At 39.3% G+C, this 24,237-nt stretch overlaps 1 protein-coding gene across 6 annotated transcripts in view; it reads left to right on the top strand.

The window, feature by feature from the left end:
* Positions 1–24,237, top strand: part of PALLD (palladin, cytoskeletal associated protein) — a 388,850-nt gene that overhangs the window by 166,775 nt on the left and 197,838 nt on the right. For 5 of the 6 annotated variants that reach the window (XM_066387796.1, XM_066387823.1, XM_066387807.1 and 2 more), the window contains 5 exons: positions 5,537–5,603; positions 7,260–7,365; positions 10,914–10,988; positions 15,183–15,324; positions 15,866–15,889. In XM_066387796.1, the coding sequence (XP_066243893.1) occupies positions 5,537–5,603; positions 7,260–7,365; positions 10,914–10,988; positions 15,183–15,324; positions 15,866–15,889 (414 nt within the window). The remainder of the gene's footprint in view (positions 1–5,536; positions 5,604–7,259; positions 7,366–10,913; positions 10,989–15,182; positions 15,325–15,865; positions 15,890–24,237) is intronic. The other variant, XM_066387815.1, reaches the window with a different exon arrangement.

Consider the following 24,237-nt stretch of genomic DNA (forward strand, 5'->3'; position numbering starts at 1 on the left):
AAAAAAGAGGAAGGAAGGAAGGAAGAAAGGAAGGAAGGAAGGAAACAGAGTCTGGTCCACATGGGTGCTAGCTGGTGAGGGAGGTACTTGCAAGGACTAGAGGGTAATGAGATGTTCTCAAAATTTTGTGATGTAAATAGGAAAGGTAAGCATGTCTGTACGAAATAAACACAGACATCTCAGGTTTCCACCACCACCACCCCTCCTGATTGCAAAATGGATTACACAGATAGTTTTAGAAGCTCCAGAAAGGACAGGATGCTGGTTCTGAAATGTGGAATGAAGGAAGGTGGATTAAACTGAACATCGTGGGTAAGGAGTTGGGTCTAATGGAGAGGAGGCCAGGGAAGCATTAAAGAGGAAGGGAGGGGCCAGGAATACTTAAGCTTGATGTATTTTGGCAGATTTCTGTTTGATATTTATTTAGAGGTTCTCAGTTCTTGGAATAACCAAATAAACTGTGTGTCCCTTTTAAGTGACATTTTGACGAATGCTGAGATATTATATGGGTAACTATTCCTGCTGATCCCGGCAAGAAAATGCCTCTCTGAACATTAGGTTTCTTCTGCTGGCTTTTAAAAGTGTGTTAAGAGAAGCTGAAGGAGAGTCTAAGCCCCACTGTGGCTGTTTTTCAGAATATTATCTGATTAGCTTAGTGTTTCTGGCACTGTGACCTTCAACAGTCATTCACTAGCTTTGAATTCAGTTTCTCCATCTTTGCATGGAGAAAATTAGGTTGCTATAAGGGCTGAATGAGTTCATTGCCTAGAGCTGAGTCTGGCATGTAGCGTCAACTACCGTTACTATTACCAAAAAAAGCACATTAATCTTGGGCTTGCCTGGTCAAGGCACATATGGGAGTTGATGCTTCCTGCTCCTCCCCCTTCTCAATCTCTCTCCCCTCTCTCTAAAAATCAATAAATAAAATTTTAAAAAAAAGCACATTAAGAAAAAAATCTAAACCGTATTAATAAAAATATAAAAACTACATGTAATTCCACTATCCTGTGTATTTTACCCTATATACACTGTTGTACCTTGTTTTTAAGCTTTAACCTATTTTTGCTAAAAAAAAAAAATTGTTAAGGATCTAAGAGCTTAGTAATTTGCATGAGGTCTTGTAACTAAAAAGCAATAGCAACAGAATTTACACCTATGTTTTTTGAACTGGTTGAATGATTATTGCTGTGTTGGTAATTATAGCAACTGAAAGAAGGGAAGGAGAAAAATGAGTATCGGAGGAAGAGTGTGTGTATGTGTGTGTGTGTGTGTGTGTGTGTGTGTGTGTGTGTATAGTCCCTAAATTTTGAAAGGCAAAACATGTACAGAAGGATGAACTTCCATACATAAGTGAAATGATACAACATTTGTCTTGCTCTGACTTACTTCACTTAGCATAATACCCTCTAGGTCTATCCATGTTGTTGCCGATGTCAAGATTTGATTCTTTGTCATGGCTGTGTGTGCATGTGTGTGTATACACACACATGTATGGATCCACTTCTTTATTCGTTCATCTATTGATGAAGACCTAGGTTGTTTCTCTAGCTTCGCTATAGTAAATAATGCTTCAGTGAACATAAAGGTGCAGATATCTTTTCAAATGAGGGTTTCATTTTTCTCAGAAACACCTGAAACTAATATAATACTATGTGTCAACTATACTTCAGTTAAAAAGACCTTTACATTAAGAATTTTTTAAAAAGAATGAACTTTATAATGAGATTCTCTGAAGTCACTCAGGGTTTAAAAACAGGTATATATATACCCGTGTGTGTGTGTATACCTTTTTAGTGCTTGATATCTGCTTTTATGAAGACTTCTTGTTTTCTAAAGTTGAAACTATATGATTTACCTTTAATTTGCTTTCACTCAGAAACTAAAGTTTTGTTTTGTTTTTTAAATCATGGAAGATATCAGATTGACAAAAATAAAAATAAAAGTGATCTCATAAGTATAGGGAAATGAGCATTTTGATATATTGCTATTTTACACAGTTTTCTGTTGAGATGTTTAAAAATAGAAATAATACGTATATCCATTAATAGTCGAATAATAAAATTCTGGTAAATCCACATAAATGAGTTTGAAGCAGCCACTAGAAAATGATCAAAGTGCATACTTATTGACATGTATTAAGTGGGGGGAGGGGTCAATAATTAAGCAGTATGATAGCATTGTCATCTTTTAAAAATACATTTTATTTATATGTACTCAGGCTAAACTTCAGAAAGCTGTGCTCCAAGTATCTGGGTGGTGGGATTCCACATGATTTTTTTCTTTAAATTGCACTATTGTGCATTTTATTTTTTCCATACAAGGAAGTATTAAGTTGGGTAAATTTTGAAAATGGAAAAGGAATAGCTTTTGAAGTTAAGACAGAAGACTCGTTTGGGGGACACATCCACCTGCACTTTACCCTGGAGGAGAGAGGAGACGTGAGCCTTTGATTCCTTCACTCTGTGTGGGAGGCAATACGGGAACACTTAGCATGTCAGCGAGTAAATATCTGATGTGCAGATAAATAGTAATTGCAAGGACTGGAGCGTGTGCCTCCTTCAGATTGGAGCCTACCTGAAATCCTGAAAGGAGCGGTCTGATAAATACAGAGAAAACTGTTCGCCTGAGACAGGAGCAGTGTTTCCTGACCAGGTGCAAAGCAGATGACCTAAGGGAGGAGGCAGAAGAGGAGAGGGAGGGAAGGGTTGCCCTGCGGGGGGGGGGGGGGGAGGGAACTCATTGGCACAGATGGGGAGATTTGATCTGCTACCATCTGCAAGAGCTGCTCTGACACCTGAGACGGAAGGTGACATTGAGAGTTCACAAGGCTTGGACAGGTGTGCAAAAACCAACAAATGTGTTCTCAGGGGACATCAAGCTTTTTGGTCTTTTTTTCTGAAAATCAGCTGGGAAAAAAAAGGTAGCAAAAAAGAATGAAAAAATATTTTCTAGAGATAATTAGAGGGGATTTTTAAAAAATGATTTAAATGTTTGGAGTTATATGAAAAATAGCTACTTTCCCAATCTCGGGCCACTTTGAAAGTGTCTGTGATAATGCCCATAGGACTTTGGCCAGTCCTCTCTGAACATTTGCCAGTAGAATTGGTCTCTCTCGGGTTATCGTGACTTTCTGATAACCAAGTCCACTGGTGTTTCTCACTTTCCCTGCTCAGCTTCTCCCACCTCCTCGCCGCAGTTCAGACTGTCTCCTTGTCCGTCACATCTTTTAGATGCTTTGCTGTTTCTTCTGCTCTGCTTTTCTCCCTGCTTCCTCAGTTCATCCTGCACAGTTAATTTTCCCAATCTCCACTCTCAATGCCTAGATATAAAGTTCAAACACATTGAATCTGGTATTCCACCCTGTGTTTCTACACTCGCCTCTACCGCTGTCCTCCCCCTCAAAGATGCTGCTCTTTTCATTGTTGCAGTCTACTGCCTGTCCTCAGACAAACTTGGCAATTCCTTATTTCCATTCATTCATTCTACTGGAAGTTAAAGGCCTGAAGCCATGAACAAGGAATGAAGCCAACACCTCATGTACCACACTGGAGGTCATGTGGAAGGGGGCAGGTCATGGACTGCGAGTTCACAGAATACGAGTGTAAATCTCGTTCCCACTGCTTTCTAGCTATATGACCTTATGCAAATTATACAAGCTCTTGGTTCCTACATTTTCTTTTCAGTAATTGGATATAACTCACTTCTTAGTGAGGTTCATTATTATAATAATGAAATGCTATGAATTGCCTAGCAGACTGCCAGGCAAATAGTAAGTTCTCAAAAATTGGTAGTTTCCTTCCTAATACCACTTCAGTTCTCAAAGAACTTGTAATTTCCTAGCAGATGAGACGTTGTAAGTGATGTGAGTACTGTAAACAAGGACACTAGGTGTTCAGAGAAGACAGAGTTCAGAAAAATGACAGGGCTGATCTGAAAAGAGAGCTGTTCAAGAAAAGACTGTATAGGAGTTTCCTACAATAATGAATAACATAACTAAAGGTGCAGTCATGGGGGAAGACCAAGAAGGGAAAGCCACTTTCAGATCTTGATTTATGTAAATTCGTCATCTTGGAGGAGCCTTCCTTCCCACCATACTGAATACTGCATCCCACTGCACTCCCATTGCTCCCAATGCCCCTACCTGCTTAATGTTTTTTTACTTCACTCACTACCATACCAGGTATTTACCTTGTCTATGGTGTATGTTCTCAAAAGAATGTAACCTCCTTAAAGGTAGAGGTGTGTGTGTGTCTGTGTGTTCACGTTGTGTTCCCATTACCTAGAGGAATATGCACCAGGGAGTATGTTCAGCTTCCTGGATTGGGGTTACATGATGTGGAATTTCAGGGGTTTCTGGATGATAGGAACATTAATCTGCATCAGTTGAAGACAAATTTGAGAGAGTTGAAAGACCAGATAAGACTATTGTAGTAGTCCAGGAACTAGATGAAGAAAGCCTATACTAGGGGGTAATTATAGAAATAAATTGGAAGGAACAACAATCATTCCAATAGTTACCTAAACATGATTATTTCAACATCAAAAGAAGGCTGGAAAAACATATTATAGTCATGGGAAGAAACACTAGACAGCCATCCAAGAGAACTAAGTAAATGTATCTATGCTAAATGTATTGATAGGCAAATCTGACTATTTGCAAAGAGTACATATAGTATGATTCTCTTTGTTTAAGTGTGTATGTAAATATTTGTGTGTTAATACATTAAGTTTATCTGAAAAACACACCCCAGACTATTAACATATGCAGAATGGCATTAGAGAAGGTACCAACTGGTCTTTACTATAATATCACAAAATTCTGTGCTAACTGGTTACTTTTCTATATGCATGTATTTTACATTAAAATATTTTTAAATAGTTAAAATAATGTAAGTTATATAAAGGAAGTATCATGAATATATTTCTAACCATCACAATTATTTTAAATATCATCTAAAACTTCTTGTCACAAAATACAAGAAGATTAAAATGTAAATACAGTGTGTGTTTTGACTAAAAATCTGACCCTTAATTCAAAGACAGCAATGAGGCAAATGATTTTGGAAAGATGATCCAAAATCTGAGACCCTTTTATTCAAGAATGAAGTCACTGTCATATTCTAGTTTATCCAAGAGTCTGAAGGCATTTCCTAATTAGTAATAAGGACATTAATAATCCACACCATGAAATCTCCTGGCAAAAGGTTAATGTTTAAAATCATGAATGTTTCACCCACAGTCAAACTCAGATTTGTTTCACGGTTTATAAGCTATTTAAAAGTATGGTTCTGATGGCTAAAGTGATTAAAATGAAACTAATAACTCTGGCATTAAAAGCATGTTGCTTTGAAGAAAACTTTTCATAGTTCTTTTTTTAAGAAAAAAGATTTTCTGAAGGTACAGTCTTAAGTAAAAATGATCTGAGCGTTCTCTGTTTCAAAATAAGACTATATGTTATTGTTTAAAAATAAAAAACATTACTCTTTGAAGAATTATAAGTACTCCTTATATCTTAACTTTATTTTTTACTCTTTAGGTGCAAGTTCAACAGATTCTGACAGTGAAAGTTTAGCTTTCATATCAAAACGTGGAGCTATGCCACAGTAAGTGCCTACAATTCCACCAATTATAGAGCAAAGAATATCAGCAGAACTGTTGGGGTGTGAGGCCATGGGTAAGGTCAACTGATGTCAATTGAAGATCAAATACGTGAACTTGGAACATAATTTTTAACTTATGAGTGAACGTTGAAGTCTGCATTTCATCATTGATATGCCAAAATCTAATCATGTATGATGTTAGTTTTCAAGATAATAACCAGTTATAAATTTATGAAAAGGACAGCTGAGAGAAAATTCATTAAATCACTATTAAAATATAAATCAGGATCAATGTATTTACATAAATTGGAAAAGATGTCACTGGGCCAGAATTGTGTTTCCATTTGGATTAAGTCTATTTCTACTTAGATCTTATCATGAAAATCTCAAAATCAGGTTCTTCCTACAAAGACATATGTGTTATTAGTAAAATGTTAATATCTTAATTATTTTGCAGAAATTAAAATCTGTGAGAATTTTGTAGAAAACTCAATGAATATTGAGACTGTATTAATAAATTCTTTTGATCTAATAGTATATACATAACAATTATGTTTATTCAGCATCAGATAACCATCAAATATTAATGTTAATGGGATATTATTAAGGCCATATATGTCCTCTACCACCTCTCATTTCAGATAAGGACCTCAAGTTTAGTGGGTTACATGGCTTATTGGGGAGTCCACAGCCAGCGACTTAACAAAACTGGGTCTACAACTCAATTCTTCTTAACCTTTGTGTACACCTCACTAACTTTAATGCACTAAGAAAAGACAAAAATTTCAAGATACTCTCAACAGAATTAGAAACGAGAACAAAGAACAGCTGCTAGACTTAAAATAGACAAACAAAACTTGGAATTAAATATAGAACCCTGGCCCTGGCCGGCTGGCTCAGTGGTAGAGCGTCGGCCTGGCATGCAGAGGTCCGGGGTTCGATTCCCGGCCAGGGCACACAGGAGAAGTGCCCATCTGCTTCTCCACCCCTCCCCCTCTCCTTCCTCTCTGTCTCTCTCTTCCCCTCCCGCAGCCGAGGCTCCATTGGAGCAAAGATGGCCCAGGCGCTGGGGATGGCTCCTTGGCCTCTGCCCCAGGCGCTAGAGTGGCTCTGGTCGCAACAGAGCGACGCCCTGGAGGGGCAAAGCATCGCCCCCTGGTGAGCAGAGCTTCGCCCCTGGTGGGCGTGCCAGGTGGATCCCGGTCGGGCGCATGCAGGAGTCTGTCTGACTGTCTCTCCCCATTTCCAGCTTCAGAAAAATACAAAAAATAAATAAATAAATAAATAAATAAATAAATAATAAATATAAAACCCTAACCCTAAAGATTTCAAATATCTTCTTGCTGCTAAAGGTTAGACTTTTTCTAAGTATTTTCTTTTCACTTAAAAATTTCAAGTTCAACACTGTAGGTTCACTGATAATGGCTGTGGTACATACAGCTACCTTTCTTCTATCCATGTGTTTATTTTCCTACCATCAGTATGGTTCTTTCAATGCACCTATTGGCTGCAGCTATTCTGTTTCCATTTCTAAAGCACTTCACAGTTGAAGTGGATTAAGTACATAAAAAGAAACTGGGCTATTCTGTGGAAATGTTTTAAAGAATAATATCTGCTTTAAAAAAATTCTGACTGAACACTTGCCTCCTCATCCTCTAGAGCTCAAAAGAAAACAACTTCCGTTTCCCTGACAATAGGATCATCATCTCCAAAGACAGGAGTGACCACCGCTGTGATTCAGCCCTTATCTGTCCCTGTTCAGCAGGTCAGTGTGCCTTGGACCAGAGCCCACAAGGAGTAGAACTCATTGCTAAATGTCTTGGTTTAAAAAACATAGCTTTGATTTTACTAGTTTATGCCCTTGAAATATAGTTTCTAAGTGGAAATATAACTGGAAGGAAAGAATATGGTAGGTAAAGTTTTTTCTTCTAATCCACTAAAAATATTCTTTAACCAAAGCCACACCACCAGTCAGTCAACATCTGCCTTGCCATTGGGAACTTCCCTAACAGCCAACAATCTGATAAAATACACTACTCACAAAAAATGAGGGGATCAGGGAACGTGCAGATGCTCCAGTACTTTCAGCCTCTTGTATAATGCATTTCCACCAATGAAATAAAAGTGGGTTTGGCATGTCATTTGCATAATCAAACAACTTTCTTTGACTTGTCGTTTGCTTTTCTGATATCCTTGTTTAATTTTAAAATATCAAATGCTTCTTTTTTATCACTTCGTATTTATTTTGAAATATCCCCTTATTTTGTGAGCAGTATAATATGTTTTAACTACAACTAGTTGATTATTCCCCTACATATGTGCTTTCTTCAATTTAGCCAAATTTATTATCTCATTTAAACAAATGAGAATACAAGAGAAGTCCACATACCAACAAGTGTATTCATCCTCTAAGCACTAAACAGATAATGAGAAGAATAAATCTTTTTTTTTTTTTTTTACAGAGACAGAGAGAGAGTCAGAGAGAGGGATAGACAGGGACAGACAGACAGGAACGGAGAGATGAGAAGCATCATTAGTTTTTCATTGTGCATTGCAGTGCCTTAGTTGTTCATTGATTGCTTTCTCATATGTGCCATAACTGGGGGTCTACAGCAGACCGAGCAACGCCTTGCTCAAGCCAGTGACCTTGGGTTTAAGCTGGTGAGCTTTTGCTCAAACCAGATTAGCCCGTGCTCAAGCTGGTGACCTCAGTGTCTCGAACCTGGGTCCTTCCACATCCCACTCTGACGCTCTATCCACTGCACCACCGCCTGGTCAGGCTAAATCAAATTTTTTTACTTCACCATATTTTTATCTTGCTTTTATTTTATTGTAAGACTGCTTTATCCAAGAAAGAACAACAGTACTACAGGAAAGAAATCATAGTTTACTATACAAACACAAACAACATGAATTTTTTTAAAGTAATAATATTAAAATCTAAATGTCTCTAAATCAAATCTATGTTACTTTGCCTTTGTGCTGTGATGAGTATCTTTAAATGGAACACTCACAAGAGGCTTTCCCCAGTACTCTTCAACTGTAAGCCCCTTCCTTACAGGGGCTTGTGAGTATGTTAAGTATGTTTAGTGAGCATTACCATGCCCTCTATCTGTCGAGCACTCATAGGTATTTTGTTAATTATAGGTGTGTGACATATACACTGTGATATGTAGAGTATGCAGACCTATGTAGATATGTGATATGTAGAGAGAAAAGACATTTGAGTTCATAAACTTGAAAAGAACCAATCAGTATAAGTTACTTGGAGGTGACATATACATTGTGTCCTTAAAGTCATGGTGCACTTTTGACCGGTCACAGGAAAGCAACAAAAGACGATAGAAATGTGAAATCTGCACCAAATAAAAGGAAAACTCTCCCAGTTTCATACCTATTCAGTGCAGTTCGATGTGGGCTCACGCACAGATTTTTTAGGGCTCCTTAGGTAGCTATCCCGTGTAGCCTCTACAGACTCCTCACTGACTGATGGCCTACCAGAACGGGGTTTCTCCACCAAACTGCCGGTTTCCTTCAACAGCTTATCCCACCGAGTAATGTTATTCCTGTGTGGCGGCGCTTCATTATAAATGCACTGATATTCACGTTGCACTTTGGTCATGGATTCGAATTTAGCGAGCCACAGAACACACTGAACTTTCCTCTGTACCGTCCACATCTCGACTGGCATGACCGTGGGCTGCTCCACTGTATACACGGTGTTATGTCATCTGTGCATGCTGCCACATCATCCTACAGAAACTGGGAGGGTTTTCCTTTTATTTGGTGCAGATTTCACATTTCTATCGTCTTTTGTTGCTTTCCTGTGACCGGTCAAAAGTGCACCATGACTTTATGGACACACTGAATGGTAGGTTTTTTCTGATGTTTTAACATTTTAATATTGATAAGTATTTAATGAGTGCTTATCACTGCTGGTCATTTCACAACAGAAAAAAATATATATCACCAACTCCATTCCCAAGCTGTCCATAAACTGGGCAAGGGAAACAGGAAATACACACATGAAACACTTCTTGAATAAGAGAGACTTGATTAAGGTGTAACCCAGAAGCCTCAAAACAGAAAGGCACACAAGCATCTAAATATGTAAATGTCATAATAACATAAACAAGTACGTTTTAAAGTGGTTTAAACTTGACATGAACACTGAATATCTAGTTGGCAGAATGAAGTGTTCAGAGAAACTCCATTGCTTTGTTTTTGGCAAGGTGATGTAAAGGTTAACGCCCTGCATACATACTGCATGGGTTTGAATCCCAGTTCTACCACTTACTAACAAAGGGACTTCAAATAAGTCCTATAACCTTTCTATGCCTTTTATTTTTCATCTGTAAAATGAAAATGATAAAGCCATTTATCTCACAAGACTGTCATGAGGTTCAGTGAGTTAATTACTATATAGAACTTAGAATAGTGCCTGGCAAAGACTTTATACTATCTAGTCTTCATATATTCTTTGCACATAAAAAGACAGTAAAAGTGAGAACCAGACCTCCTGAATAACAAGCCTATATAAAGTCTTATAAGGATAATGAGTGAGGCTCTTTACCATCCTAGCATTTCTGCCACTCTCCCAGCATCCTCGATGATGTTCTGTGGCACATTTGGACATATAATATCAGATCGCCATTATCTTAGGTTAAAAGACTAGTAACAACTATATAGATAAGTGATTCAATCCAGAACGTGAAAATACGTGATTTACACAAAGAAGTATTTTCCGTTCACTCTCTGTAACCCTTATATTCTTCCAGAGATGAGTACCATTCATTAAGTGCATATCAAGAAAGAAAAGTCTGTATTCCTTTTTTCTTCATTTCTTATAATCCCTAGCTATATCAAAAAAGAATACATGTTAAAAATAAGATCGGTAGACATTCGATAATTTGCCCTCCACTGCTAGTAACTTGTGCTTTTTATTCAATGAATCCAGACTATATTAAAGAACAAAATAAAGTATAATGTCTGTAAGAGCTTCTAAACAGACCCCTGTGGAAGTCCCACACACAGAAATCCATTTGGTAATAGCATTTACAAGTTCAGAGTCCCTAAGGAACCAGGGGACTTTTGCCTCGAATATCCCTTTGAATAGAGAAGAGTAACAGATGTGCAGCGAGGAAGCAGGCGGTGTCTGTGCTGTGAGAGTAGATCAGCAAAATGATGTATGGAGGGACTTTCATTCACTCGGCTCACTCATGTGGAGCTGTCTTAATAAGGAGAGGTTGCTTTAGCCCATCTTTTCAGTGATTTACGATGTAGAATTTGATCCATGTGTTTCTGCTTTTTCAGGTTCACAGTCCAACCTCGTATCTGTGCAGACCTGATGGAACCACTTCTGCCTACTTTCCTCCTGTTTTCACAAAGGTCTGACATCTGCAAGTCTCATTCTCTGTATTTGCTCTGGTGCTTGAATCCCACTTGCATGTGGCTTCTTGTAGCAATCTTGCAAAACTAAAGCCAACAGATCAGTAGACCTACTGTCAAGGTTACCTTTGGAACTAAGCAGAGCTTTGCTGAATGATGGCTGTGTGACTGTCATCTTGTGAAGAATCCAAGAAATGTGGGCATGGTCAGCGACCTGAGAGATGTCAGAGTAGAGTGGGAAAGCCGAGACAGAAAAATTAAGACAAAATTCTGTCTAGGATAGGGTTTGGAAAAACCAGCAAGCTTTATAGAAATTAAAAACATCTATCTATCTATCTATCTATCTATCTATCTATCTATCTACAGATAGATATAAATATGACTAACTTTCACTTTGTTCTAAGCAAGTGTTTCACATTGCTAAGCTGAATGACATTCATTTCAATGGACAACTGTTCAACTCAGAAATGATTCCATGAAGCATTTCTCCCCACCCCCCGCTCCCACCTTAAATGGAGAAAGACACCATGGCTGGAGACTGTAAGGAAGTCATGACTCCCAGATTAATCTATACATTTAATACAAATCTAACTATAATTCCAGTGGGTTTCTTGTATTTATTTGTTTAATGCTGAATTTGGCAATTTGATTCTAAAAGTTTAGTGGAAATGAAAATGGCTAAGAATAGCCAAGATACTCCTGAAAAGGAAAATTAAGGTGGTTTTCGGGAAGGGTGGGATTTGTCCTCTGAGACACAGCTTCCTAAATGTATGCTATTAGGACAGTGTGGAGCTGGCCCAAAATTAGTCAGGTTGATGGTGGTCAGGACAGAGCCTACTCCAGTACTTACAGAGACCTGCCGACCACCGGGGGAAGAGGGAAGGCTTCAGCAGAAGTGAAACATTGTCAGATTTCAAACTTAGTCAGTGAGATTTCTTTTCTTCTTTTTTTTTGGTGACAGAGACAGAGAGACAGAGAGAGGGACAGAGAGGGACAGATAGGGACAGATAGACAGGAAGGGAGATGAGAAGCATCAGTTTTTTGTTGTGATACCTTAGTTGTTCAGTGATTGCTTTCTCATATGTGCCTTGACGGGGGGGCTACAGCAGAGCGAGTGACCCCTTGCTCAAGCCAGTGACTTTGGATTTCAAGCCAGCGACCTTTGAGCTCAAGCCAGCGACCACAGGGTCATGTCTATGATCCCACACTGAAGCCAGCGACCCTGCGCTCAAGCTGGTGAGCCCGCTCTCAAGCCAGATGAGCCCATGCTCAAATCAGCGACCTCGTGGTTTCAAACCTGGGCCTTCCATGTCCCAGTCCAACACTCTGATCTCCGCCACTGCCTGGTCAGGCTAGTCAGTTAAATTTCTACCTCACACTTTTTACATTAATCAATTCCAAGTCAAAGAAAGAAAAAGATGACAAGCAAATCTGTAAGACTTCTGCCAGGCAGTAGAGAAGAGCATTTTAATTTTCTTCATGTAGGGAATGATTTTTTTTCCTCCTAAGCCAGCCTGTATTCTGCTTTATTGAAGATCTTTTCATAAACAGACCATTTACTGTAGGACACAGGCAACAGCTTTGAAAGTCCCCTCCTGGCTAAACTACCAAAGAAAAAAAAAGAAAATAAATCATGTTAAAACCTACAAAAGCCAGTATCACTGTAAACAGCCAGGGAAGCAGTCCTTTGATGTTTAGAACAGGAAACGTTCACAGAAGGGTGGATGTTCACATTTACATTGTAGTTTAAGAGCTTTTCACAAGCAGTTTTACAAGACCATCACCGGAAATTCTACATTTTTTATTAAGGTTGATTTTTTAAAATCTCAAACTGTGTGGTGATGGGAAGCTCAGAGCACACCTCACTGGGCATCTCCAGGGACTCCACTCTCTACATCTGGACCGTGGAACATCTGTTTTCCGCACCGTTGCCTCCCTCCTTGTTTGTATCTGCTTCTTTCCCTTTCCGCTTTTGCCTTTGTGAAACTTCTCGCCCTGCTCTGCAGGGTCGTTTGTGGGCCTGGGCTGGGGTTATCGGAGAGGCAGGTTTAGAAGGTAAATCTGCCGATCTCTGTAACTCAAGCTAGCCTTTGCTTTGTTGACCTTAGCATCTTCTTTGGCCTTCCTCTTGGGCATGAGCGTTGATAGCAGATGGCGGATGGGCTTCGCCAGTCGGACGGGTGCCTCCATCTGTTTTCTCGTACTGCTCTGGGAAACATCCCCAGGTTTTGCAGTCAGCACCTCTGCCTGCAGGCCACCGGGCTTATCTGGAGCCACAGAGCTGGTGTGGACTGTGGGACTGTGAGTTGTAGGGACATGCATGAGGCCAGGAGAGCAACTAGCTCCATGTGGCATTTCGTCCCAAATAGTTAGACCCCTCTAAGGAATCACAATGTCACGTGGACTTAATGTCTATCCAGAGATGTTCACGGACCCTGGGACACTCAGGGGTTCCAGATTCTACCCTGAATGGATGGTCCAGATAACAAGTGCCACGTCTAAAGGTTGGCACTCTGTCTCCTTCAGGACTCCTCCTCCTCATGTTCCTGCAAGTTCTCCTAATGGCTATGTTTATGTGGCTTTTGCCAAGATAAAAAAAAAATTTTTTTTTGGACCAGGAAGAGCTAAATTGTAATCTTGAAATAATAATGGAGTTTTGACTATTTAAGGTCCTAGGCTTCTACCCGTTTCCTACATCTCTGGTTTTCTAATATTTGACCAAAACACAATCCTACAAATAAGTCAGAGACTCCTTGGTGCCTTTGAGCTCAAGCATGAAAAATATCCGTGTACCACTTGTAATCTACCCTGAACAGCTTCCTGGACGAGCTCGGAGGCATTTAATAATTAATCCACACAAACTGGCCCCCATGACCACATGAGCCACACTTTTCCCCTTCTGATCCACTAAATTAGCTCTTTCAGGACTCAGTCAGAAAGAAAAAATCCATTTAAAACCAGAGGTTTTTCTACCGTTAAAATTTAAATGGGAGAAAGAATGCAATCAGAAAGAGTCAATAATCATCCCATTTTTACTTGAAGACATTCTTCACCACCCGAATTCTATCACATGTGTTCTCAGCCTTCACTAATTCTAGAGCCTCTGCCAACATCATGACTTTAGAATTTCCACAGCACTTTAGCCATTTGTTACAGGATAGAGTTTTTCCCAGCACACCATTTGTTGTATTTTCAGATCATTTTAAAACAAAACAAAACCAAAACATAGTAAAAAAAAACAAAAAACGCTTCCTAATGTGAATTTTATATTTGTATAGGTGAATTACTTGAGCATATTTGAATTATCCAAGACTTCTACATACCCTATATCACTTCCAATACTCTATAGTCAGAAGTTTAGTCAAAACTTTAAGGAAGCACCTTTGTTAGTAATCCTGGAGGAGGAATGCAGAGAGGGGACATATGCAAGGGAAATAGGAATCTTTTGATATTTAATAACAAGCATATAAAAGCTGTACCTCTTTGTATCTCTGAAGCCCAATTAATTTCTAACCGGTTGGACTGTAAAAAATTTATTGGTCTGGAGCTGGAGTGGGGGGGGGGGGGGAGGGATGGGAACAGCAAGAGTAATAGCAACAGAGGAGGAAATTAAGGTGAAGAAGACAACAGTGCTACATTTCCAAATGTATACACTGAGCCTCAAAATGCCAATGTACCAGACTCCCTTATCCTAATAAACCTGACATAGGGCAGGGGTTGGGCAGAGGTGGCCGGGAGTACATGACCAGGCTGGCGCATGTGGAAACAAACACGTCTTTTCTCTGCTCCTGTCTGGTTTTCATAGGACTCTGCATCCACATGGTGTGGAGTTGTTGTAAGGAGTTTGCATTCCATCAGCTTACTCTTAACTGTAGATCAAGAAATTGTTTATGATAACAATTGTTACCATAAAATTCCATAAGTACAAAACAGCCAATACATTTGCAGACAGGTCCAAAATGACTACAGACCCAGGGTTAAAACCATACTAATTTCATTACATGGGGATTATGAAAAGCCGATGATGAACGAACTTAAAGGTGTTTATCCTCATAAGAGTTAGTGATAATTCTTTTATGACACGTTTCATGGTTTTATTTCTTTTTCTCTGAGATTTGGAAGTTTTATTCTCTGTTGTGAGTGTGTGTAAGAACACACCAAAGTGTGACAGGTAGTGTTTTTCTTAAATTTCAGGAACTGCAAAACATAGCAGCATCCGAGGGCCAGGTGGTGGTCCTGGAGTGCCGGGTCCGAGGCGCGCCGCCCCTGCAGGTCCAGTGGTTCCGGCAAGGCAGTGAAATCCAGGACTCTCCAGACTTCCGGATTCTACAGAAAAGTAAGGAGAGAGGGGGCCATTCTCCCAAATCCAACCATTGTCTTCTCTCAAGCTTCAGAAAAATCAGCAAGGGTTTAGTCTTTTACATGAACTGATCTCTGTTTTCAAACAGGGATGAGACCAGCTATTCTGCAAATGCAAGCGGTCCATAAATTAAAGGTGGGGGTGCTGGCTGATGGACCCCTTTGAAATGCTGATGAAAGTTATGTTCTTTCTTCAGAAAAAAATATGCATGTATACATTTGAACTCAAAGTTGGGCAAATAATTTTAAGAGGCTGACAAGCTCCTATAAGACCTTCTGTGAACTGAAGTTAAAATAGCTTCCTAGTGTAAGCTGTTACTGGAATTTGAGTTTTTGTGTTTGTAGAAATGTAAATTGATCTATCACTCTATCACTTTGGTGTTATGGAGTTTGTATATAACATTTCGGCAGACATGCCCTGGACAAGGTAATAGAAAAAGATAGGGATGTCTGTTATTAATGGAACCCTGTTCTAATACTCCATTTTTATTTATTTATTTTTCTCATATGGCAAACAGAACCTAGATCCACAGCTGAACCTGGTAAGAAGCTTTTTCTTTTTCTTTTTTTTCCCCTCCTTTGGTCATGTATCTTTTGGGTTTCAATCGTTCTTTGTTTCTGTTTCAAAGCCATAAGCAGAACAATGTTTTTGCAGTTCCCTGGAAATGTGAAACCCCCTTAAAGACAATATCTTCTTTATCAATGAGGTCTGGACACTGCATTTTACATCAACCTCTTTATTAGTAAAACATTAAGTTCCATTCAGACAAGAAGGTCAAGCTCAGTGACTTCAGGCTTTTTTTAAAAATTTGGTCTTTTATACTCAGAAAGCAAACCAAGCTAATGATGAAAAAACATCCTCCTAAAATAGCAGAAAAGAACAGTCTGGTGCATACTTCTGCTGACCAAAACCCCTAACAAGCAGACTCCCCAGAGCAGAAATGTGTCTCGCATGAGAGCAGCCCAAGGATAGAAGCAACACTGACCACCAGGCATGTCTCATTTACGTGCCCTAAGCCATAAAATTTTACTGTTCTACAAGCATGAAGAAAGTCATCCTGCCCTAGTATCTCGCTTAATTACCAGGTCATTTGATCTCATCAGAGTGCTATGTTATCCAGCAACATCAGGGTCCAACTTTTCTCTTGCCTCAGACTTTTTAAAATATTTTTGACTCTTTATGGATTAAAATGATGTTTTTAAAGGGAACTAAATATTTAGTCTAAGTGTTTCATAGTACAACCTCCTTGAGGTTACTTTGTTTGGTATTTTTCCGATCAGCAAAGTCACCTCTTTTACTCCTTGCCAAGGGGTAGACAATCAGATTTGTGCTTCTGCTAAAGCATCAAGCAGATCCTTCCTGCCGTAAGTCCCTTGGGAACCGTGACCTTGCTCTGTCTCTTCTTTGAGAACATGAACATTTTCTGTGGGCTCCGGCAACTCAGATTACTGTGGTCAGTCCTGAACCTTTCACGTCTGAGTATTGGGTCATTGAAAGCAGAGAGTGATCCTATTAGGATCCAGAGTTTAGGGAATGCTGAGTAGCACCCTTAGGGAACAGCTGAAATTGATCTGATGCCCTCTTGTCATGAGTTACAACCAGAGCATGTCACCCCACTTAATGTGCCAGTCACCACATCAGATATTGCAGTCACTTTCTAAACCGTGAAAACAACACAACTTTGTGTCTTTGTCTGTCATAACATCTTAGTATAAAATGCCATAGTACTGGTTCCTTGATACATGGAACTTCTGAGACTCAACCTACTGCCTGAGCTCCTATGGAAATCCTGTAAGGAGTTAGGGCGTATCTTTTGCATTTATTATGAGAGCCTGAGAGAGAAGTAGGAACCAAATAGCTCTTTTATCTGCAAGAAAGTTTATGTGAACAAATCCATGTCTGTTGATGCTTTATATACAAATAAAACTAAAATCCTGGGCCAAAAATTCTAAAAGCATTACTACTGGAATGGATTAAGACTGCTTTTGATGTTGCAATTTTGGATTCTGAGTGAATTCCTGCAATTTTTTTTCATCATGTTGTTATCCATTGTCCTCACCTACAGAGGTGGTGATGATTTATGAAATGCTCCCATGATCTGTGTTGGAAAGTCATAAACTAACCATCGTCCTAAAATTCAAAACACTCGTTACAAACTGCATAGTTTAGTTTTTGAGTATGTACCTGTTTAAAGTTGAAAACCCTGAATATACTGGCTAAGAAGGACTAAATTGGAGTGAGGGGGGAAATCAGAAGCATCTCCTACCCCGCCTCCTCCATTCTGTTCCCCCTTACTTCATACCACATACACTCCTGTTTCAGTTATGGTTGGCTGTTTTACTTCTAGACAATAGTTTCACTCATGAATTATTTACTAAAATTAGTCCTCAGTAGCTTCCTGAAATAATAAGACCTCTAGAACTTACTGAAATACCTTTTGGTTTTAATGTGGCAAAATCATGAAAAAGGCAATGGGAGACCTTCCCTTTTTTTTTTTTACTTTTTAAAAATTATTTTTCTCATTGACTTAGAGAGGGGAAGGGAGGGGCAGAGAAAGAGAAGCATCATTTTGTTCCACTTAGTTGTTCCATTTAGTTGTGTATTCATTGAGTGCTTCTCAGATGTGCCCTGACCAGGGATCGAACCCATGACTTTGGGGTGCTGGAGTGATGCTTTATCATCCACTGAATAAGCCAGTCAGGACAAGACCTTTCTTTTAAACTGCATATCCTAGTAATATATAAAACAGTTTCTCCTCTCTGTGTTCATGAAATTTTCTTATTTTTCTTCTCTCTTTTGTTAGATCTAAAAGCGTTTAAGAAACCAGATTCCTTCATTCCAACCACAATAATAGCATTTGCTGAAAACAAATATGTCTTGGTAGGGAAATATTTTAAGCAAATATATGTCAAAACAATAAAAAAAATACACCATAAAAACTATTGAAAACAAAATGCAGCTAGTTTTCCCTGACCTGAGATAACTTCACCACAATTATATTAACCACAACACTCTTAGAATCTCTCCTTTCTCTGTTATAGTAGAGCATCAAAATGCAACTGGCATGTAGAGTTAAATTCATGATTATATTTTTAAACAAACAAAAAACTTTAAAAATGACTGTTCTAGCGCCTCTTTATGTAAGTTGTTATGAGTAAGGACTTAAAAACAATCAAATGTTGAAACATATTTGTATTGAAACAATGTTTTGGCATGCCTGACAAAACTCTGATTCTTTCACTAGTAGCCAAATGTTTTCCTTACATTGACCATGAAGTTGACCATTAGCATTGTTGGGGGAAAACAAAATATATATTGAACTGTTTACCTTCCTTAAATGGCCCAATTGACTGTTATATCCAGTAGACCACTGAACTATTCAACTGTCTAAAATATATGTAGGAATTGACTTCTCTAAGAATTGATTTTTCGCCACTGTTGTGTGGAAAAGGGAAAAACAGACATGACTACGTACATCAGAGGCAAGAGATAAATTTTATAGAACTAGGTCAGTGATGTTTTCCAAATGCTACAACATAAATAGCCTTTGAAATTCAGGAACATATTTAAGCATTCGGATTTTATTAGCCTCTCTTCTCTTGCTCTGACATATTCTCCTCTCTGGCTAGCGTTCAGTCAATCTCTCTCTCTTTCCATCTCCCTTCCTCCTTTCCTCCCTTCCTATCTCTTTCTACATTTTCCTGCCTCATTCGTTTTATCTTTTTTCTTCTCTTTATTCTTCTTCCATGTCTTTTTCATGTGTAAGATGGTTTAAAGCTCTAAAAATAAACTTGAAACTCACTAGTACCTACGGATAGCCCCACTAGGGATGAGGTATTTAGATAAAGAAGGAACTAGTAAATGCCCTCCCAAAGCATTTGTGCAACTGAAGCAGGTTTTTCTTGTCACTATTGTGTTGCATCTGTCTAATATGTTTTACACTCCCTTCTCTGTCTAGACAGAAGTCAGCTTGCATCACAAATCTTTTCAGACTGTTTTGTGAATTAATAGCTAGTCAGCTTACTTAAGACCAACATCCGTTTGTCATATTACCTGCTCTGGGCTTCCTCTTTGACATTCTGATTTTTCACTGATTGGATCCTTCAAAGACTAGTCTGGGGGGACGGGGAGGGCAGAGAGCACAGAAGACTCACTTGACAGCTGTTAATACTCAGGCCCTTACTCAGCTGTCTGAAAACAGCCACAACCTGTATTGAGTTACTTTTATAGCATTGTCTAATAGCATGCACAATTGAAAATACAAAAAAGTGTCTTACTGGTTGGGGAATTACACATATTAAAGTATGGTGTCTCCTATTTTGTATTTTTTCTTTTCTATTTTCTTTTCTTTCTTCTTCTTCTTCTTCTTCTTCTTCTCCTTCTCTCTCTCTCTTCTCTCTCTCTCTCTCTCTCTCTCTCTCTCTCTCTCTCTCTCTCTCTCTCTCTCTCTCTCTCTCTTTCTTTTTTAAGTGAATGGAAGATAGAGAGATAGACTCCCGCATCTACCCCAACTGCAATCTGCCTGGCAACTCCCTATCTGGGGCCAATGTTAGAATCAACCAAGCCATCCTCAGTGCCTGGGGCCATGCTCAAACCAATTGAGCCACTGGCTGTGGGAGGGGAAGAGGGAAAGAAGAAAGAGAAGGAGGTGGAGAAACAGATGGTCATTTCTCTTGTGTGCTCTGACTAGGAATAGAACCTGAGACATCCATATGCCAGACCAATACTCCCTCTACTGAGCCAACCAGCCAGGGCCATCTCCTACTTTCCATATGCACCCCTGACAACCACTGCCACCCATCGTCCTAGATCTTGTTCAGTCAAGTTCATGTTTTGATTCACTGATTCCAGATGTGAAGTAAATTATACTTTGTTAAATGTATAAAGGGGCTGAGTTGCAGGAGGGCAGTGATGAGAATGTTTATTGAGATTCCAGTAGATTGTACATAGTTAAAAACTTAATTCAAAGCCAGGTTAAGGTGGTGGGTTAAATGAAAGTGGACTGTATAAAAACCCTAGTTCCCAAACCGTGTCACAGGGTGCCCTGGAATGTCACACTAAATTGCTGTAATGTTTGAAACTTCTCATACAAACACGTGGTACTCGACATCTGATAGATATAACTACTAGTTAGAAAAAGTTCAGAGTTTCAACATTAGATCACTCTACATTCTTCCCTATGATATCATATTTTTGTGAAAGTGAGTTTTTTATGTGTGTGTGGTAAAAAAGTAAGTACTACATGAAAACTAGTGTGGAACATGAAATGAGGCTGGCTGTGTTTATTCTGACTACAAGGTTTGTGCAGAATCCAGCAGTTGCACACACCCATTAGTAAGTAATAGGTTATTCAGGAACAAAAGAAGAATCCTTTTCTTCCTATTTAAGTGTACTTTTCTTTCAAACAGTAACTAACTCTTAAGACCTAAATGCTGAAGTTCTTTGGAAATAACTACCCAATTAATGAAGATGTTAGCTATATCTTTTGCTTTGGAGTGCCATAACAGAAAAAAAATCACTGAGACACTTAGTATTTCATGAACCAAGAAATTTTGGTTTAATCTCAGGGAAGAGATGGGAATGACCTGTTTGAGTGTGTACCAGAAAGAAAATTGAGAGACTCATAGAATTTTAAAGGCTGAATGTTCCCACTTGCAGTCTTCTTCCTGCACTCCCCCTGCACTCGCACTGTTCTTCTCTTATGAACTCTTCTGGCCTGTGAACTCTTCTTCTCCTGGCAGAGACTAAAGACTCTTTTCTGGGCAATCTGAACATCTCAAGAGAAAAATCTATACATAATGGTATGGGAGTTTCTCCAACAAAGAGTCCGTCCATCTAGATTGTGTTAAGGAAGGCCAAGGCTTCTCTCCCATGCTCAGAGCTTCTAAGCAACTCACAACCATCTCAGACCGCAAAAGATGAAAGACATCTGGGGAAATCTCTACTGTAGATGAAATAGAAGAAAACAAGCAACTCCCCGGAACGGCAACTTGGAGAAAACAGACTTGCCTACAGAAGCAAGTATCGAAACAAATTCACACTCTCAGACAAGAAAATCAGTATAGCCAAGCAGTAAAACTGAAAAGCTATGGGGAGGGAGGAGCTTTTAGAAAACAAAAAGTTCTTGGAATGAAAAAATTGGTAGCAAAAATAAAAATGAGGAAATGTCCTACAGAGTAAGCCAAAAAGAACAAAAGAAGCAATATAAGGGGAAAGGTGAGAAAGTGAGAGATACTAGAGAGCCCTCTAGGTAGACTAGACATGCATCATTGAGATTCCAGGGGGAGAGAACAAAGAAGGGGAAGAGACTGTTGGTGAAATATTTTTTAAATTGCCCAAACTATCACTGTCCAGATTGAAAGGACCCACTGAGTGCAGGTGGTATGAAAATAAACCCACAGCAGTGTGCATTGTTGTGAAATTCCGAACATCTGGGACAAAGAGCTGATCCTACCAGTGTCCAGGGAGAAAACATCAAGTTACATGCAGACTGACATGCTCAGAATGACTTAGGACTTCTCAGTAGGCATGCTGGACACAAGGAGACAATTAAGCAGAGCCCTCGAGATTATGAAGTAAAATTCTCTCTAATTAAAAATTCTGTACCCAGCCAAATCGTCAATTAAGAATGAAGATGTAGTCCAGATATTTTAATCATGCAGGGTCTCAAAGACTTTTATCCCCACACTTTTCTGTAGGACATGCTTCACCACAGCAAGAGAATTCACCCAGGAAGGGTAAGCTGTGGGTATAGGAAGCAGAAACACCTACAGGTGAATGGCAAAGGAGGAGAGCCCCAGGGAGGGTAGAAGCAGTATGTCAGAAATGGACAAGTCCGGGTTGGATCAGGGTGACTCGAGAAACAGATACATGGCAGCTCTCATCACTGTGCTCACTGCCACTGCTCCATCCTTTGCCCTGGTGACAGATGGTAGGGTGGTAAGCCTGGCCCGAATCCTTCCTTCGACTTAGCCTGGTCTGCCTTCCCCTCCATGCACTGCCTCCTGGATCACTGGAACACCCATTTCACCCCCACCGCAGGAGTGTTCTGATTTGATCCAGTGCTGAGGTCTGGAAGTTGGCCGTGTTGAACTTAAAAACTTTGTCTGAAGATACCCACTCCACCGGCTCCTGCCCACACTTAGTCCCACCAGATGTCCCCACCGAGCCTTGTAGTTCATGGCCTTGCCCACTGGTTACCTCTGTGAGGGCTTTTGTGAACTCACAGGGAAGTGGAAGCCATTGTGCCTCCAGATAGTTCCTGGGAGCTTTTTTTCTAACAGGGGTAAGTTTGTCTTTATATGGCAAGATTTGTGCTTATTACTCAACTTTAAAAAAAGTAATAATACATTTTTGAAGGATATGTACATATGTGGTAAAAACACATTTAAAAAATCACAGGAATAAGGACTTCAAAAGGAGCAGGAACAGGGAGCATACAGGAGATTTCTAAAGGATTGGTAATATTTTATTTCTTAGACTTAATGTTGAGTACACAGGGGTTCATTTCACAGCTATTTCTTAAACTGTACATTTTAAATATACTTCTCTAAATACGATACAGTTCACAATAAAAAAAGAAAACCATTTGTAAAAATTTACACAAGCCTTACATTTAATCACACTGGATTTCATCTCATTGATTTTAGCCCAGAGTTCTTTGTTGTCGGTTGAGTTGGCCCAACCGTGTGATTTAAAGGTAAAAGCTGGGTTTCTCTTTAGTGAAGCTGGACTCTCCCCCCCACCCCACCCCCACACACACATACACGTAAAGTTGTGAAGGAAGGGATTTATGAAAATGTTTCTTTATTACTCAGGGGACCTAGTAAAATCCTTGCTGCCTCTTCTTTTTATGAGTTTCTGCAAGCAAAATGATTCTGTTTGTCTTTAACCAAGCGTTCAGTATGTCCAAGAACTTGAATGAAATTCAGGCAGATACTGATGTGATTAAGTCATTTTCAGGTAACTATGAAAGAACAAAATTTATTACCAACAACAGCTTCCGATTTATTCTATGCCCTCAAAAATCTTTCATTTAGGAAAATGGAATTAAAATGGATGACGGTAGTCATTAATAATTAAAATGTTTTCCATCTAAACTGGAGGCAGGTTTTTGGTTTTTTTAAGAACACATCACTAAGCCTCCAGCTCCCTGTGTTTGACACAAGCAGTCGTTTCCTGCTTTCCACTCCTCCCCAAAATGTATTTCACAGGCGTGTTAAAGGTCTTTGTCCAAGTGAGACGCTACCAGATGAAACGCAATATCACAGCCTGGCTCTTCTCATTTCCGCATGGCTTTCTTCATGCTCATAATGGCAGAACCATACAAGCTCCGATGCTCCTTTCTAGCAACAAAATGTAGCCTTTTGTCACTTTTGAAAGACATGTTCCAAGAGAAGAAAAGCTAAACGCCCTTTGGGGCGCTGGATTATTATTTTAATCTGGTAAAAATCACTGAGACGCAGCAATGAGTGAAGATCAAAAAAAAGAACCTCTCAGTGCTTTTCTGTTTTTTTTATTTTGTTCTGTAAGCTTGTAACATTTTTTAGATATTCACTTGGTCATTGACTCTATTCTTGCATATACCTTCTTGTATGCAATTTCCTGAAAATTCATGTCAAGTGAATTTTGTTCCATCACATTTGAAACACACAGAGGAAGCTTGTAGGAGAATCGGTTTTATTGAGAATTTTTTTAGAAAATATGTATTTTTAAAATTTTTATGTATTGATTTTTAGTGAGAACAATGGGGGGGGGGGAGAGACAGGAACATCAGTTTGTTCCTGTATGTGCCCTGACTGGGGCTCAAACCAGCAACTTCCACACTTTGGGACGACACTCTAACCAACCAAAATGCACGGCCAGGGCTAGAAAAAATATTTTTGTAAA

This window comes from Saccopteryx leptura, chromosome 1 (assembly GCF_036850995.1).
Source record: "Saccopteryx leptura isolate mSacLep1 chromosome 1, mSacLep1_pri_phased_curated, whole genome shotgun sequence".
NCBI classification, from domain to species: domain Eukaryota; kingdom Metazoa; phylum Chordata; class Mammalia; order Chiroptera; family Emballonuridae; genus Saccopteryx; species Saccopteryx leptura.